This window comes from Rhinolophus sinicus, chromosome 17 (assembly GCF_057876585.1).
Source record: "Rhinolophus sinicus isolate RSI-liver-muscle chromosome 17, RSI-T2T, whole genome shotgun sequence".
Classification (NCBI taxonomy): domain Eukaryota; kingdom Metazoa; phylum Chordata; class Mammalia; order Chiroptera; family Rhinolophidae; genus Rhinolophus; species Rhinolophus sinicus.
Genome location: NC_142517.1, coordinates 60,469,993 through 60,488,225, shown reverse-complemented (window position 1 = coordinate 60,488,225; position 18,233 = coordinate 60,469,993). Strand labels below are relative to the sequence as shown.

Sequence of the window (18,233 nt, the reverse complement as noted above, 5' to 3'; positions counted from 1 at the left end):
TTGGGGTCGGGCCCAACCATCAGCTTCCCGGTGACGTGATGCACCACTATGGTAGGACGGCTGATCTAGGACCTTGCCACTCGAAGTGTGGCCCTGGGCCCACAGCATCAGCGTCACTGAGCGCTGATTAGAAATGCAGAATCCCAGACTCATGAATCTGAATCTGCATGTTAACAAAATCTCCAAGCAAATCATGTGCACAGTAAAGTTTGAGAAGCAGAATTCTAAGCCATGCTTTGTTTCTTTTCACAGCCTTGATAGAGAAGGTGGGGAAACTGTAATCCTTTCTCTGTGATGGGGAACCCTCTCTGGACTCAGGGTTTCACCGTTCGGCTTGCCCTCATGATGCTCACAATAGCCGCCCATCCAGCTAAGCCTGGGACGATGAGGGAATATAGATACAGTACCTAGGGCAGAGGCTGGGGCAGAGAAGCCCTGCAGGCATGTTCGCCCTTCACCCCTCAGTACTGATGCGTCTGGCAGGACGGGAGCTCATCTGCCTGAAAACCTGCAACGCGTAGGACCAAGATGCTTACATGACCTTGGGCAAGCCCACCTCTGTCTCAAGAGCCAGGTGTCCATGGCAACAGAAGGATGGCCAGGAGCTGGCAGTCCCTGAAGACTGCCTGTGACTGGGGTTGGCTGTGCTTGTCAGCCAACTTAACTGTGAGGGCTGAGTGGGTGAAAACATCCCAGGCAGATGGGCCACCCACCTCGACAGGACCCTGTTCTAGAAATGAGCTTTGTCAAAAGAGGCTTGATTGGCCTCTTCAGCCCCCTCCGCCAGGACTGGCTGTTGCCCTGCTCCTACCTCAGCTCGCTGCTCAATCTGGTATAGCCCATAAGGCTTCGAGGGAAGCTCACCCTGTCTGTTACTGATTGTCTGGTCTCACAGAGGAGGCATCTACCTCATCTCTGGCTTGGAGGAGGGAAGGGCAGAATCATGCCAGAGCTGGGGAGTGGGGGTGGAGGTTGGGGGTTGACCCAGGTGGACCTTGCCCAGGTAGGACATCAGAGGAATGCAAGACATCAGAGACTCAGGACTGAGGCAACAAACGGCTTGGGCATTTACGATGTACACCTAGGGAACTATGTTTGTCCTAAAGGTGAAATAAGCTGTTGTCTTAGAAAAAGGACAATTAGCAAAATTAAGAATTTCGTTGGTATTTAGTGCTCCATGCTAAATTAATTAAGGGCTTATACTTTGATTTTTATAGGAGGACAGGGAGGTAGGGAATTTCCACACACTTATTTTCAAGTATGGAGTTTGTAGCATTGAGCCAGGTTCTGCTAAATCTCTCTGGGTGCCAGTAACTCCAGCCAAAGCCAAGGCCTTTGCTTAAATCATTATCAGCCCTAGGACTCGAAGGCAAAACAGGAACAGTGTCTTCACTTGCCGATTGTTCTTTCCTCACTTTAGTGTTGTCCATTTGAACCTCAAGTTGGAAGGTGTTTGCTGGAAAGTCAAGTTCAGGGGAGCACACTGGCTGAACTCAAGGTCCGGTCACACCGCCAACGTGCAGTCTGACTTTGAAGCCCCTTTTCTTTTTCGTTAGAATTAGTTTCTTTTTCTGCCTAGTGTGGCAGGTGGGCATTGGTTCCTCAACTCCCTTCCGGTTCCCACTGCTATGATTCAGCCTCACCACCTCCACTGGTCACGCCACAGTTCTTCTCGCCAACGTAATCTGACCTGTGACTGTGTGCTTGGCCTTAGGAAGAAGGCAAGAGCTGCATATCCCATGGATATGTTGTTTTTGTGGTTTAATCAAAGCTTCAGAGTCTCTCTTGATGCAGCATTTTTAAGTGAAAAATCTTTGGAGTCTGTGGCAGTGATGCTTAAAACGTACTATCCCTGGAAAGAACCCCGCCACAACATTTGAAAATAAACATTTAAAATAAATTAAGTTTGGGGGCATCACTTTTCTCCTTGAGCGTAGAGGTTAAGAGTACAGTAGGGGAAGAAGACTGGCTTGGCATCCCACCAAGCCTCTTACTACCTGGGTGAACACATGACCCAATCTCTCTAAGCTTTGCCTTCCTCTGGAAGGTGGTGATCCTAAGAATACCAACCGTCGAGAGTCATTGTGAGGATGCAGTGGGGTAACACACGAGCATGCTAAGGGGGCCGTGTATCTTGATAATGATTATATATTGCATTAGTATTCTAGCACTTACTGCATTCTGTGGGGCTTATTTGTGTTCCTTGTAGCTTCTCCAGCAGCATTAGGGCATTCTCTTTACATTCCCAGCATCTAGCAGAGTGATTATGCCTTGCACAGAGCACGTTCTGAATAATAATATTTGCCAAATTAATCAAGATTAAACATCCGTGTGGGTGGAACAGATGTAGGCAAAAAGAACGGGCCACGAATAATTTTACTTGTGTTGTAAAAGGAAGGAAAAGACCTGTGTTTTTCCAGAATGGAAGTTACTCTGGGGTTAATAGGAGTATGGATGCGGTGAGAGCTAAGAGGAGAGGACAAGAACTTGGACATAACACAACAGTTCTCAGCCTGGCTCCCTATTTACAATCACCTGGAGAACTTCTCAAAAATACCGAGGTCTGGGCCCCATCCCTTAGGGATTCTTACTTAATTAGTCTGGATTGGGCCCAGATATGTTTTTAACTCCCCAGATGGTTCCAATATATAGCCAAGGTTGAGAATACTGATCTGAAAACCTGATTAAAGGACTTCGTAATTTCTGAGCTGGGTATTCTACTGAGGCAGTGATGCAGACAGAGGCGTGGGGAGGTGAGGAGAAAAGAGAAAAGATGTTCTCCCTTTGAGGCAGACACATACATTTAAAGATCACACAGTCAAAAACCATGTTACAAGTATAGCATAGCCAGGAATACCTACCTTGTACCCTAGACCACAGCCACCTCTCCTTGAGGGAATTAAAGTGGTTCCCCCAAGCTGACAGCAAAGGAAAGCAAAGTAAGACTTTATTATTAGCTGTGGCTTTGAGCCCTAAATAAACACAATGCCTAACATTCTAGCAACTGAGTGTGGCAAGGAATATCTTTATCCCTTGATTGCCAGCCATTGTACCATCTTATCCAGTGGTTCCCAATCTTGTTTGCATGTTGGAATCACCGTGGGAGTTTTAAGACTTACTGATGCCTGGGTCCCCCCCATCACCCCCAGAGATTCTGTTATGGGTCTGGGGTGTGGCCAGGACGTGATGATTTTTTTAAACTTTCCAGATGAATCTAATGTCAACCAATTAGAGCACTGGTCTAATCATGTCCAAACCACCGTAGTTTCTAATGCTATACATAAAGCAAGTATGTAAACACCTGACAGTAAGATTGTATATTTACATTGTATAGAAGCCATTCAACTGTCCATCAGTAATCAACAATGAATGTTATGATTTCCCCAAGGGAAAGGGAAAATGGATATTTTTTAACCTACTACATGCCAGGCACTGAATATACCTTATCTCTTAGTCCTCACGACACCCCCACAGAGTTGTTGTTGGGATTCCAATTTTCCCCAGGCTCAGAGAGGATAGGAGACCAGAGACTCACCATTTACAGGTTAGCATGGATTCAAAGCTAAGTCTGTCCTTCCCCAAAGTTCTCAGGTGCTTTCCACCATAGAACATGACCTGAGCTCTTCCCTAAAGAGGCCCATAGGTTCGCTGAACAGGTATTTATTGGGTGTTATGAGACAAGTACTGTGCTAGGTCCTAAAGATGCAGAGAGGCATAAGACAGACATGGCCCTCGTATGGGAGAGGCTGCATTCCTGCAAGAATATGGACCAGTTAACAGGGAGCCCACTTCCATGAAAGTGTTTTGAGGGAGGGATGGGTACAGGACATGGGGGGAGCACCTCAGAAAGAAATCTCAATACAACCTTCTTCAAATAGACCGACAAACTCTTCATTACAAATATATTTCACCACTCGATGGAAAGAACAAACATGTCTTGTTGCATTTCTGAGAGCCAGTAAGGAAGATAGTTAAGCCTATGATTAGATTGAAAGGAATAATGTCAACTCCCTCTGCTGTTGATTGATGGATATGTACCAGTTGATGGGTCTTCACTGGGACTCATGTCAGTGTGTTTGGGGGCAGTGGGAGAGACGGTGAGTTGCTGTTCTTCCAGGTGCAGCCGGAGTACGTCTTCATGTTCCTCCCGTGCTCCATCCACAACATGATGTGTGGTTGAGAGGTGCAGAGGTGCCGCAGGCATCGTCTCCACCCATTCTGTTTCCTGTGTTCATCTCGCACAAAGCAATCTCAAGCAAGGTCGATGAAAATGAAGGGTTGAGTGTCAGGGCAGGCTGCAAGCTTCCTCTGGACGATGTCCTAAGCAGCTGACTGGCCCCTTTAGATGAGTTACTAGGCTCAGAGAGCCGATTTGCATGCAGTGTGGCAGGGGTGAGCCTGAGCTTTCCACACAAAGACACTTTGCCCAAACCCAGCATACTAAACATGAGAGATGCATCCAGAATGAAAATGAGCTGGAGGGGAAAAAAATCGCACCGTGGCTGGAAGCAGGGAAGAACATCTACTTCTGCAGGTGGATCTAAATTACATTTTCAGAAAGTAAACATGGGGGTCAAAGGTCATGCCATTTGGCTGAGCCTTGCAGAGGTAGAAATTTCTGTATTTCTTCTTATTTTTTATTTCCATCAAGGAAATGCTCTACCTCATCCTCTTGGTGACTGAAAATAGTAACTAGAAGGAGGTGACTGCCAAAAGAACAAGCCGTTCTTTTCTGTCTCCCACAGATATTTCAGGAGCTAGGACTCAAAATTATGAAACTGACAGAAAAAAAATAAACATGAAAAGATACCGAAATTATTACCATGTAACACCAGAAAAAAGTTTTTCCCACTCTCCCATATCATCCTTTTATAAAAACACTTTTTTGCCTCTACAGAAATGAATTTCTCTTAGCGTGTGCAGACGTTCCTTATACTCCCCAGACTGTGGCCTGCAGGTGTGTTGGTGGTTAGCAGTGATGTATTGGTGTGAGTCAGAGAAATGAGGAGTCTCCCAAAGGGGATTTAGTTTTTGAAGTGGCCATCCGTATGTTGAGATCCCTTGGATGTCATGTCCATCTGACCAGCTAATGAGAGTGTACGTTTGGCAGAAGTTCTTGAGACAGGGTCTTTTGGGCTTTGTTTTGTATTTCCCAGTGTGAGCAGAGGCTGGCTTGTGAATATCCGCAGAGACTGCGGGTGCTGTTATGTCTGGGGATGGACTTCCAGAGAACCACCTCTCCAAGTCCAGTTGGTAATAAGGAGCTGATCCATCTGTTGAAAAGTTATTCGCAGGCAAAGAACCAGTTAATTCAAAAGAAATGGCATGATTTGAGCATCTCAGACGAAGCTGGTTCTAGCAATCTATCCAGTTTCACAGTGGGATAAGCAGAGGTTGGGAAGGTGCTGGTAATGGCTATTTCCAGATTCCAGCTTTCATGTGTATATTGAAGGAAATGTAGTCTTTGCAGCACTACCTGGTTTTTGTCTACTTTTGTTTTGTTTTGTTTTTTTAAATCAGGAATTGAGTTAATCTGTGAGAAAGACATTGATCTGGCAGCCCAGGTGCAAGAGCTACTGGAGTTTCTCCACGAGAAGCAGCATGAACTGGAGCTCAACGCAGAGCAGACTCATAAGCGTCTTGAGCAGTGCCTCCAACTGCGGCACCTCCAGGCTGAGGTCAAACAGGTGAGCCCGGCCCTGCCACCTCCACTCGGGGCTCCCCACCTAGCGTGGGCCTGCTCCTGGTATGGGGTAAGGCACACAGAGCCACAGGTGTAACCAGACCTTAGAAAATAGGTAAGTGAAAGAGTGGTTGTATTCATTTCTGAAAGTGAGGCTGCCATCTATTGGATCTAACAAATGCATCTCGTGGTACAATGGCTCAAACCACAAATGCATAATTTCTCCTTCATAACAGTCTAAGGAGAGCATTCCAGGGCTTTCCCAAGTTGTCCTTAGTCACTGAATTCTTTTCTCTTCCTTTCTATCCTCAATCCCAGCTCCCAGTTCGTGGGAAACAGAAATCCTTTATGAATAAACACATTCAGCTTTTAGAGCCACGCCGATTAATTTGGGAGCCCTGTGTGCCTAGTGCAGTGCCTGACACATAGTGAATAGTCAGTAAATAGTAGTGGTTGCCTCATTCTTTCCAATGCGTGTGCGGTTCTAATAAGAAAATTTTCTTTCCATATTAACGTCAATTTTAAAAAGAAAAAAGAGTTCTTTTGTATATGAGACATTATACTAGCCATTTTTCTAAGGACATACCCAGATCTCTAGAAATCTCTAGGAACGTACAATATTCAGTGACACGTTTTAAAAATATGACTTATTTATATTGTGAACAAACTAAGTGGGCATTATTAGCATGATGAATGGGGATTTCCTATTTAGACAAAGTGGGGTTGAAGACATACAAATATAATTAGAGTTACATTTGTTGAGTGCTGTGTGCCTTTTACACCTATCTCTTGATCACTTTACACAACTATTCTCTAAAACAGATGTCATTCCCATTTGGCAGATGAGGCTACTGAAGCTTAGAGAGGTCACCAGACAGTGGTCACACTGAGGAAAGAGCACGCCACCTCCCTACACAGGTCCATGAGGGCTTCCTGGCAGGGGCAGACTCCACAGTACTTCAGCGTTTGTCTTCTGCTCCACATTCTCCCAAGCAAGCGCACCCCCCTGCTTCTAGCCAGAGCCCCACCCAGAATATCCAAAGCAAAGACACATCTTCCTCTTTTAAACACTTTTTTCCCCCTATGTACAGTGACTGCTAGAGCATTTAGATATAAGTCCATTCATTTAGCCCAGGGAACAAAAGCATCATACGAATTTGATTTAATTATTGCTTGGTCCCTTATAGTCAAGGTATTCCTTGATAATGCCTATGTCTTAGTTATTATAGTGCCTTAATTATTATATTGTTATTTATGGTAATGGGCAAAAGTATTTATCTTCTCTCCTCCCCTTCTCGTCCAATCAGTGCTCAGCCAGAGCCCACACACGCTGTGCTCAGGATCCAGCTTCATCTTCAGCTCAAGTGAAATCACTGAGCCCCCAGCAAGGCTGGGTCACAGTTCAGTCATCTAGGTTGTTTTCTGTTTCATTCCTCTGGGATCACACCTGAATCCCTAAGGAGAAATGGTATTTGTAGCACATCGTGGAGCTCCTAGCAGGCCGAGCAGCGATGAGTATACAGATTCTGAAACTCTTGGCAGTAATGATAGGACTCTCTTTTCATCTGAGCAGCGCGTTCTCATTTGTGTCTCATTTTAGGAAAACAGGCCATGGGGGAAAGGGGTGTATGTTTACTTTACAAATGAGGAAACCGAGGTACCATAGGTTTATTGCTCCTATGCCTTCTTGACTAACTCAAGCTGAAACTTGAGCCCAGGCCTCCTAAGTCCAAGGTCTGCGATTTGCCTCTGCAAGGCCGCACTCCATCCTGGGGTCAGGAGAAAGAGAGAAGCCCTCCAGCCAAACGCAGTCTGGGATTTCCCTGGCCTCCACAGCCTCGCAGCCAAGAAGACAGGCAGGCGTGGCTTGCACCTGGCAGAGAGGGTGGCACCTCATCGGTCAGTGGGCTCTAGCAAGTTGTGGGAGTTCTCGGCTCTTCCTACTTGGCTGTTTCTGTCAGCGGAAGGTGGCAGGAATGGTCATCTGAACAAAGCAGATAACAGGAAAATTATTCCTATTTGACTTTGGAATGAAATATATACTTTTGTGTTTGTTCCTGGTATCTTATTTTATTTTTGGCTCCAGCATTGATAGTAGAGCCAACCCCCTAATTATGTTCTTCTTGACTGATAGGAAAATGGAATGAATTTTCATCCTCCAAGTCTACGTTCTGTATAGGATAAGGAGCAGGGATGATGACACCTAGTTCGTCAAATGGGGAAGTAGGTCATCTCTCGCTGAGTAATCCAGGCATGACTAATATCTGTATATATTTCTACTCAGTATCTCAGGAGTTGGAGGAAAAAGAAGAATGCTACTGGGGTGAGAAAATGGTTTCTCCCCAGCATGGCGAGAAGCACACACAGGGGGATTGTAACTCAGAATGGTCCCGGCTTGCTCAAGTCAGCCTTTAGGAAAGCTGTGAGGCTTTTGTGAAGGGCATCGGCCCTTGGAGGCACCAAAGGACTGCTGTCCAGTTAAGCCACCAAGCCTCATTAAGCAGACTTGTTTTCCTTGTCAATATAAGGCTCTTTCTTCAGGGAGTTGTCTGGTTCAGTTTCAGGGAAGGCATTTGGGTTTGATGGAAGTTAGTGGAGAAGGAAATATTGATTTGGAAGCTGTTGACACTTGGAAAGAGGGAGTTAATTTAGATGTCGGTATTGATCAGTGGGGCTATATTTAGACACTAGCTTGAGAGTTTCTTTTTTGAATATACTCTCAAGAAAACAAAAAAAAAAGGAAAAGAAAAAGGACGCCTTCATTGAAATGCCGTTAATGGGGACAGAAAGGGAGAGGACAGCAATGTATGAGTGTACAGCTGTGTCATTAGCACTCTCATAGATGAAAGGGTTAGCTTTGGCCATCATAGCCTGCAGTGTTGTTACCCCACAATTATATGAAACTGAAGCTCTGAAGAGTGATGACGCCAGAGACATTAGACTGAATTTTGTGTTCAAGCATTTAGGACAACTGAAATTGATTAATGCAACTGATTTTCTTTCTGAGGGATCACCTAGGACTTTGTATCTAAGATAAATGGCCCAAAGCCCTCCAGAAAAATGTTGAGCCTTGAAGGGAAATCAAGAGAAACCAGTCCCCTGATTTTACTGCGCATGGATCAGGTCCTAAACCACGCAGATGCCCTCCTTTCTTCTAGAAAATAGTTCAGAGTATTCTCCAGATCCCAGAGAATGCTCTGATTGCTTTCCAGGAAAATTGTTACTCTGGTAAGGATGAACTCACATTTATTAGACAATTTAGGAAGATTTGAAAGTCCTACTTACTGGACATAAAATGAAATGAATTTCCATATGAATTCCTGCATAGCAGTGCATTTAGCAGAAAATAGGCTAAAATGGATTTCTAAGATGTTAGGGTTCTATGCGATGGGGAAAAGAAATCGTACTTACTTGTCTACTAAAGACACTGATTGAAATTACCCCTGTGGTCCAAATACTGGTGAAAACTTGCATATGATCAAGATGGACATTCAAAACAAAGGAGAAAATATTGTCCTGTCTGTCCTCATATTCCTGTGAATAATACTGTGTTCAGTTGGGTTCACTGTACATAAAAATTAGAAAGGAGTTGGCGTAGATCCAAAAAAGAGGCACCCAAAGGGTCGAGTGCAATCCATTTGTTTCGAAATGGAGACAATGAAGGAGACACATGGTCACAGTCTATAAAATCATAAAGGATGAGCACGTATGATCTCATGAACCATGAAGTTTTAGAACAAAGAAACACTGGAAACATGGCAGGCTCCCAGGTACCATCTGAGAGGCTAATGACTTTTCCTGTGGCTGGAGTTTCAGAAATGATTGTGCCTTGTGATAAGTTATCTGCAGTGCAGGCCTTAGAGTCAGTGACCCTGAGTGCGACCTCATAGCTTTATTGTCATGTTGGTATGACCGAGAGAACACAACCATGTACAAGCAGCTTCCCCAGCCTACACGGTGACAGGGCCCAGTTGCCCAGCTTAGATAGCATCGTCATTTGTGGTCAGCCACATCCAATTAACCAAATCCAGTTTTCTCCTAACTCGGGGTTGTCTGAGTTTCCTTGGCCCGAGGAAGCAGATGTCCATCTTCCATTCTCCCTTTCAGCTCTGACTGAGCGGAATTCATAGCCTCGATCCCCCAGCAGCAATACTCTTCCAGTCTCTCCTTTCTACAAAGTTTCTCTGGTATCCTGTGGTTATAGGGGCAGTGTCTGAATTTTGAAAGAAGTGTGGGATGTTAGGGTTCAAAGTGACCTTCAAAGATCATCTAACCTATAGGTAAACTGTTGCCTAAATGATTGATCAACATACAATGCTCACTTTACAGATTACATTTTATGGTTTGCAAAAAATACCTTTGCAATATAATTATTTCATTTCACCTTTACCCTATGACTTAGGCAAAGTGTTACCATTTTACAGAAAACTGAGCCTCAGAGAGATTACATGATGTTCCCAAAGTCACACATCTCAAGATTAGTAGGACCGAACGTTTTCTCATTTTTATTACAATATTTCTTTTACTACCTTGCACTCATTTAGATGCTCATAGAAGAATACATAACCAATTTTATGAACCAAGAAGGTAAAGAACAGCAGTGATACAAAATTATACCAACAAAAGCTGTCATTAATCAGAGTACAAAGAATGATGATAACACGACAGCTAAGGTATCTACATCACATCAAGAGGCCCAGAATATGCCAATAAGCTCTATAAATTCTGGGACAAAAATTAATATACCCGAACGTTTTTCTCTTCTCATTGTGAGAGGTACAAATAATGAATCAGAGCATTAGCTAGCTTTGGTCCAAAAGTGAAAATCACCACCACCACCATCATCTGGCTTTACATATCCCAATATGTTGCTTCCACCCTGATACAGAAAGTTAAGGTACCATGATCCTTACTTTACAGATGAGAAAATGGAGGCTCAGAGGGGTTAAGTGATTTTGCCAGGTAGGGACAAAGCCAGATGTTCCGACTTCAGATTTTGTCCTCTTTCAACTCTATCCCAGTGCTGCTTCCAGGACTGACTCAACCATAGGGATCAGTCCCCCCTCTAAACCTAAGCCATGGATATAAACACCAGGCATTTCTATCTTCCTAAAATCAAACCTCCCACTTTGAAGTCTTGGAATGCCTTTAGACACAGCATTTGGGAAACAAAAATGAGCAAGGATGACAAGGATGTGGCATGATTTAACGGAGAGACTGAAGCCTACTTTATTTCTAAATGGAAAAGCTGCTGCATGGGGATCCCACACTCTAGCCATAACTGATGCTGCAGTTAGCTGCAACTAGAGAGGAAAATATTCCTGCAAGACTTAGGAGGCCGAGAGGGAGTCAAATGGCTCCTCAAGCATTGATTTGTGAGGTCCATGGAGAAAATGTTTCTCTGACACCCTCAGCTGAGCCTTGAACCAAGAAAAATGCAAAGAATCATGGCAGGAGGACTTACATAGTTCAAAAATATACATTGTAATTTCCATTTTGCAAAGAGATGAAGCATTTGGGCATGCCATCCATGTATGCATGTACCCAGACTTACAGGCAGCTTCTGGAAAGCGTCAGCCCCTCTAGCTAGCCAGCCAGCCACAGGACACCAGTGGCTTCAGAGATTTCACAGATACACTCGGAGCAGTTATTTCCTGCAACTAATTGCTGTACAGATTGGCATCTTACCCGCAATCTGCCAGACTGGCCATGAATTAGCATCTCAATGCAGATAGCCCAGTGTCAGCAGGATTTCTGCCCTGGTGTTATCCATGCACAAAATGGCATCAGTCATTTTCTGCCCAAGGAGGAAATTCGCAAGATGCCTATGATGGTTATGGAATAGGAGACCAGGCTTAGTATTTTTCTAATTGTTTAACATAAAGAAGTTAAGAGGACAAAAAAGCAAAACAAAACAAAAATCTGAAACAGACTGTGGTGACGTCTGCTTTGTCTTAAGGTGGCAGATGGATGGTATTTACTGATTTTGAAATTTCAGAAGAATTTTTATTTTTTTCTCCAAGAAAACTCTCAGATTCCCTAGTAAGGAGAATATGTGGTAGTTTTCTGGTGATCAGACCCAAGACAGATTTTCAAGGTCTAATTCTCCCAGTTTGATTTTCTGTGTTTGACTCTATTAGCTGGATAATGCCACATTTCCATGTCACCTCGGACTGTCTACACGGTGTCAGCTGTTTCTCCTTTCAATTCTAATATTCCCTAGCTGAGTTTTCTTTCCCCCAGTACTAATTAAGATCACCTAGAAATTTTACTCAGCCTAGTCATAGCCTCTAAATAATTTAAATCAATTATAGCTTACTCTCCCTTTGTCTAATGATCCATTCAATGTATGGATGGATTGTTCATTCTATTTTGCTTGTTTTCTTTCTCTCTCCTCCTTCCTTTGGGTTGTTTACCTACAAAAACTCAAACCTGTCTACTCAGCTGTTTTGCAAGACATGGGAGGTTGGACTCACTGCTCAGGTGTGAGTTGGTATTTACCATAGATTATCATTCACTCACTCACTCACTCACTCACTCACTCACTCACTCACTCACTCATTCAAAAACAACGCTGCATACCTGTCATATGCAAGGTACTGCGCTAGGCACTGTGTGAGATGGAAATATGGCTAATATAATACTCTACTCTCCTGGAAGTTTACATTCTAAGGGGGAAAATGAAACATAGGTCAAAATAACTGAACAAGGCAGGCTGTGGTAAGTGCCACACAGGTGGTACATACAAATCGGTGTAGTCATATTAGATGACAAAGAGATTGTTTCTAATGCGAGTGATTAAGTATGGAATATTTCAAGAAGCTATTGCTATTTGAACTGGACCTTAAAAAAAATGGATACCAAGAGAGGGATTTATTTATTTATAACCATTTATGTGTTCCAGAAGGAACTCCAGGAATGTGTGTACAGTGTAATCTGATAAAATAATGTTTAAATTAAGTGGGTGAGGAAATTGGGACAGAGGGGTAATAAGGGTAGGAAAGAATATATGAAGCTGGAAATTAAGTTGGTCCTTCAAATAAATACCTTATGGCCAGGTAAGATTAGGGAGTTGACCACTTTAATTATCCAGACCCCCCTGTTCTTTCTCCATCTACTATGGAAGAAGACCAGCGAGCTCTCTGACTTGAACGAGCCTTCAGAGAAGGCAACGGCTCCGGAGAAGCTGCGCAGGCCATTCACCTGTGTTCTCTCCCTGACTCCTTAGGTCCTGGGATGGATCCGCAATGGGGAGTCAATGCTCAATGCCAGCCTGGTCAATGCCAGCTCTTTGTCCGAAGCAGAGCAGCTGCAGCGGGAGCACGAGCAATTCCAACTAGCCATCGAGGTAACACCCAAATCTGGCTACACTGTCCTCCCTTCCCCTTTCTGCTCTGTGCTTCAGGCAGGATGTTTCCTCAAGATATGGGCATTCCTTCATGTTATGAAGGCCTTACTCTTTCTAGTGAAGTGGTCCTGGTAGCCTCCTTACTTACCCAGGAATTGATGGAGAAGCAAAAGCAGGGTTTGTCACCCCAAGGAGGCCTGGGAGTAGAAGACAGGTATTCATGCTACAAATGTGGATTTGCTTTTTTACTCATTGATACCTTTAATCTTCAAAGCCCCTGGTCCATTGAGTTTTTTATACATTATGGACTATGCACCATGTGAGAAATGTAAAGCATTTCTCACATAAAGATCACACAGAATTGAGAATAAACAAGTGCAAAAGTCATTATTAGTAAATTAGGGTTCCATTTTTAAACATGTAGCTTACAGGTAGCCCGTAGAGTCTATTGTCAGATTCTGCCTTCGAGCAAGAACAATGATCACAGGATCAGATTACACTAGATAACTTGCTTCGCTGAAAGGAATTGTTCAAGAATGTGGATGGAAGTCATATTTAAAGAATAAACTCAGACCCGAAATTAACTGAGTGAGACTTGTCTTAATGGCTGTTTTAAAATAAAATTCCACTTATGATAATCGAATATAAATTTTGTCTTACTTTAAATAATACCTTTAATTATCCTTTTTACTAAAATATTCTCTTTCCCAAAGAGACTTGAGCTGATTGCTTTGGAGTGGTGTGGGGGAAAGAATAGGAAATGGGACATAGGAACTATATTAAAAATAAAATAAGTTCAGTACCATTGGGAAAAGAGATAAAGAGTGAACAGTGCAAAGACATTCATTACTGTGGTTCAGTACAAAACTCGGCCCACTTCTGAGTGTGTTAGAAATGCAAGGGTGTTATTTTCTACTTAACAAATGATTGTTAATGAGGATTTTCCACAACAATGACAAAGTTTTCACTGTCCATGCTAGTAAGTATATCTTTAATACTGTAACCCAACTGATTGCTAGCCATTTTTAAACTAGTATTGATTGATTTCAACCATTTAATTTTCTGGAAACCATCTTGTATGTGTAAACATAGCATGAACATGAGTGACGTGTTTCTATAAGATTCCTGATATCTTCTTAGAAACCATTGCTAGTAGTAGAGTACTGTGTAGGATTTAAGACTTAAAAGTGAACTGTATATTACATACACAGTATGGTCAAATCATTGTCTAAGGATGAACTAACCAGAGGAGAGACGTTTTATTATCGTCAGCTGTCTCTGTTGCGTTTTCCTGCCATGCCCTAATAGGAGGGCATTCGAATCTATTTACCATAAGGGAAAAATCAAGATTGGGGTTACAGTCAAGAGTCAGGCACACAGTGGTCAAGGCCCCATAGAGAGGCAGCAGTGAAGAGAACGAAGGTTGGGTGGTCAGACCAGAGGCGTAGCATGAAGCTGCGAGGGAGGCCAGGCAGAGAGAAGACAGCTCTGGGTCACGCCTCCTCCTTTTTATCTTTCATGTGAAAGTTTACCTGCCTGTCAGGTCATTCAATATTCAGTCCCTTAATCAAATGTTGGGCAAGTAAAACCAAGTGTCATGACAGGCTGGAGCATCTCAATGAGTTAGTGGAAAATAGTAGGTAGAGGCATTAGCAGTGCTAGAAATGACTGAATTCCACATGGCATGCCTGTGCAGTGTGTATTAATTTGTGTCAGGTGCTGTTGCGTCCTTACAGAATAGAGACTTGCTAAGTGTAGATGTCTCTTAATACCTGGGTGCAACTCGATCAAGTATTCTTGGGATTGATGTTGAGAAAGAGGACCCTGTAAAGTTTATGTCTGTGGTTTCAAGAGGATATGGCAGAGCAGATAGGATTTCTGGAAGATCATGGGAATGTAAGATAGGCAGGGTCTGCAGCACAGCCAGAATAACGAAGAGAACAGAACCTGAATTTCACCATGCGCTCCTTCTCCAGGTAGCCTTGTGCTTCTCTCTAAATGTGTCAGTGTATATATAGCAGGTTGCACTGAGGGAAAATATGCCAGGGAGGATTTAAGCGATTTGGAAGTGGAGCTAACTAGTCTGGTTTGACTTAACCCATTTTGATGGTGTTTCTGGAGGCCTTTACAATGACTGGGAACATAATTTGACTTCTTGGGTCCTAAGAAAGGACCCTGGGTTCCGGGAGGGAAAATAAAATAGCTCTAGGTAGGGTGATCATATAATTCATTGTTCAAACTGAGACACTTTTAAGAGTAAAGGAGGGAATTATTAATCACTAAGCCAGAAGAGTAGGCATATGTGAGAACTGTCATGGGCAAACCAGGATGAGGCTCTAGCTTGGTTGGGCCTCATCGGCTGAAGGTTTTGGTCTCCCCAAAGAAGGTCAGAATTTTTATCTGAAGCAGCGTTGGTTTCAGGAAAACTCCCCAGAGCCATTCCTAATGGACTGTTGTATTGGACAGTAGTATACAGCATGTAGAAGCACAGCTTTATCAGCAAACCCAGATTATTATTTGTTAGTGTCTGAGATGTTATGGCGGGTGTGTCTCCAAGAACTGTGAGCATCACAGAGACAAGTTCAATTTTCAATTCCGTTTTTATTTGAAATATTCTTATGCATTTTAAACTTTAGCATTATAGCAGAAATAGAAATCGCTATCTAGTAGTTAAACCTGCATAATAAATTCAATTGATTGGGTTCAATTTTCTTCCATGTACTGCTACTAAATATTAACATCCTTGAAAATTCATGTCTTAAAGATAATAGCACTCAAGATTAGATAACAGAGAGTAGAAATAAATGCAAAATGATGACTCAAACCTAGCGAGGCAAACATTATGTCATATGTCATATGCGTAAGAGTTTATCATTTTGGAAATTAAAGGAGGAAGGGGTTCCTAGGGCTATTAGATGATAATGAGTTTTAGAATAAAGATGAGGATTTATTGCATAGCGTAAATTATAGGAAAATTAAAGTTACTCCTCCACTCTCAGAGAGAAAGACATAATAACGGGTTTATGATGACAATTGTATGTTGGTTTCATAAGCTGAGACGAGGCCAGATAATTATCATAATCACTACGTGTTCATTTGGCGAACCCTTCCTCTCAATGAGAGGCTGTGGACACCATTCTAATTGCTGGAGATAAAATGATGTGATGGGATAATAGTGGAAAGGGCATTAGGAATAGGTCAAACCTGAATCTTACTCTTGGTTTCTATCACTTTTGTGGTTGTACATTTTTTGGACAAGACACTTAACCAGCCTGAGCCTTAGTTTACTGATACGTGAAGTGGGAATAGTAATATTCGCCTTGTAGTAGTGTCCTGGGAACTAGAAAAAGCTATGCAAAAGCACAGTACAATATTCCTACCACGGAATATACATTTGGTTAAATGACAACTATTCAGTGATTTTTTTAAACAGTCCTTGCCTTGAGTTTCCCAGGCTAAGTCAGGAGAATTAGCTAAGTGTTAGCTGAGCGATCTGGTTCAGAAGAGGGTAGTTTTAAGTGAGTCTCAGACTATCGGAAAGGCCTCTTAGAAGGAGGTCAGACGAGCTGAATCTCAAAGGGAGACTGGGACATAGATGGGGAGAGGCTAAGGGGTTTCATTAAAGTTAGGAAGAATGAAAATAGCAAACACAAGAAAGTACATGGTGTGTTTTCAAAAGGCTTTTTTAAGGCAGCAGTAGGTGATAACAGTATGGAAGTAGTTAGGACCACGTTGTGAGCGGCTTCTAATGACATCCTCTGAGGTTTGGGCTTCATTTCCTAGCAATGAGGGAGCCACTGAAGGCTTTTGAACTGATAGGAGGGAGAGATGTTTATAGCATTAAATTAGAGTTTCAGAGCTGAAAAGGATGGTAGAAGTCACTTAATCCAAGCACTTCCTATTACAGAGAATTAATCTGTCGGAAATGTAAGGGTTGGGTTGCATGGCTTAGAAATGGAAGGCAAGAAGACTAGCTAGATGTCCACCATGGCGGTCTAGGCATGAAGTGGTGAGGGCTGGGCTGGGATTCAAGGTGAGGAACAGCAGGCAAGGATGATGACGAGATTGTAATGTTAGGTGGCCGTGAGGGCTGCCATCAACGGAATGGTAGAATGCCATGGGAAGACTGTTTTAGAGGGCGGAGAAGTTTCGTTTTAGATGTGGAACTTGAGGCGATATCTGGGAGGAAGATGGAGACTCTGATAGGACAGTAAAGCCGTTTGCATTCATTGGTGAGGGTTCCTCCTCGCTCTGGGGAGATCGTTCACTTCTTCTACTGATAATGCATCTTTGTAAGTAACTAACATGGCCGGACAGCTAGATGAGCCCAATCAGTGCTGCTGACCCGGTGAGGGGTGAGGCAGGCAGCTCCCCCTGCCATCAAAAGACAAAGAGGAGGGTCAGATGTCAGGTGAGAAACATCACCTGGGGAATCATTTACAACGAGGAGCTAATAGAAGCCCAGGGAATAGATGAGAGCTCTGCAGAAGTGAGCAAAAAGCAAGGATGGACGTTAGGGTACCTCTGCATTGAAGAGACAGGAAAAGAAAATGGTGGCAATAACTAAAACAGAGAAAGAAACCAGAGTTTACAATGGATCGTTTCTACCCATTAGTTTACTTTTTCTAGCTGCAGTCAGCGATGGGGAACCCAAACACTGATGTGGTCTTCAGGATGGAAGGCTGACTCTGGCAAAGCGAGGGAATACATGAGGATGTCGCTCGAGGAGGTCATGCTGCCAGAGCTAATTCTGAGTGCAGATTCAGGAGATGGAGAAGGGAAGCCAGGAGGGGGTTGATAACCTGGGAGTAATAAATAGGACTGTGTGAACTACCATCTGGGATGAGGGTGAGGGTGTCGGTAGAGGTGAAGAGGAGGGAGGTTGTACTCACCGGGAGTGCGGAGTGGATTTGCTCTCGGGAACTGCCCCAGCACTACTGCCCCACACGAAGGGCAGGAAGAATTCTGGAGTCAGTTTCTGGGCTTCAGTTACTAACGGTCACTGCCAGCGAGCTATGCTTTCCTAAGAGTGCAAAGGCCAAATTAGTACCATGGCATTGGGTTGACGTGATCCCAGCAGTTGAAGCGAGGATAATATTAGCTCTTTGAAGTCGTGTGGCTCATCCATATCAGTGTTTTATTTTAATAAGCTGTGATCCCAGTTGGCTCTCTCCCCGCCACCCAGTCCTGCAGCCTGGTCTC

At 43.4% G+C, this 18,233-nt stretch overlaps 1 protein-coding gene and 1 long non-coding RNA gene across 28 annotated transcripts in view; one reads left to right on the top strand and one right to left on the bottom strand.

Moving 5' to 3' along the window:
- KALRN (kalirin RhoGEF kinase) overlaps nt 1–18,233 on the top strand; it is a 622,455-nt gene that overhangs the window by 351,384 nt on the left and 252,838 nt on the right. For all 27 annotated transcript variants that reach the window (XM_019738955.3, XM_019738953.3, XM_019738949.3 and 24 more), the window contains 2 exons: nt 5,521–5,687; nt 12,912–13,031. In XM_019738955.3, coding sequence (XP_019594514.2) covers nt 5,521–5,687; nt 12,912–13,031 — 287 coding nt within the window. The remainder of the gene's footprint in view (nt 1–5,520; nt 5,688–12,911; nt 13,032–18,233) is intronic.
- On the bottom strand, nt 6,743–18,047 carry LOC141571159 (uncharacterized). The gene is made up of 2 exons (XR_012495867.2): nt 17,924–18,047; nt 6,743–7,667 (listed from the first exon to the last, which is right to left on the bottom strand). It is a non-coding gene; the product is annotated as an uncharacterized LOC141571159 (long non-coding RNA).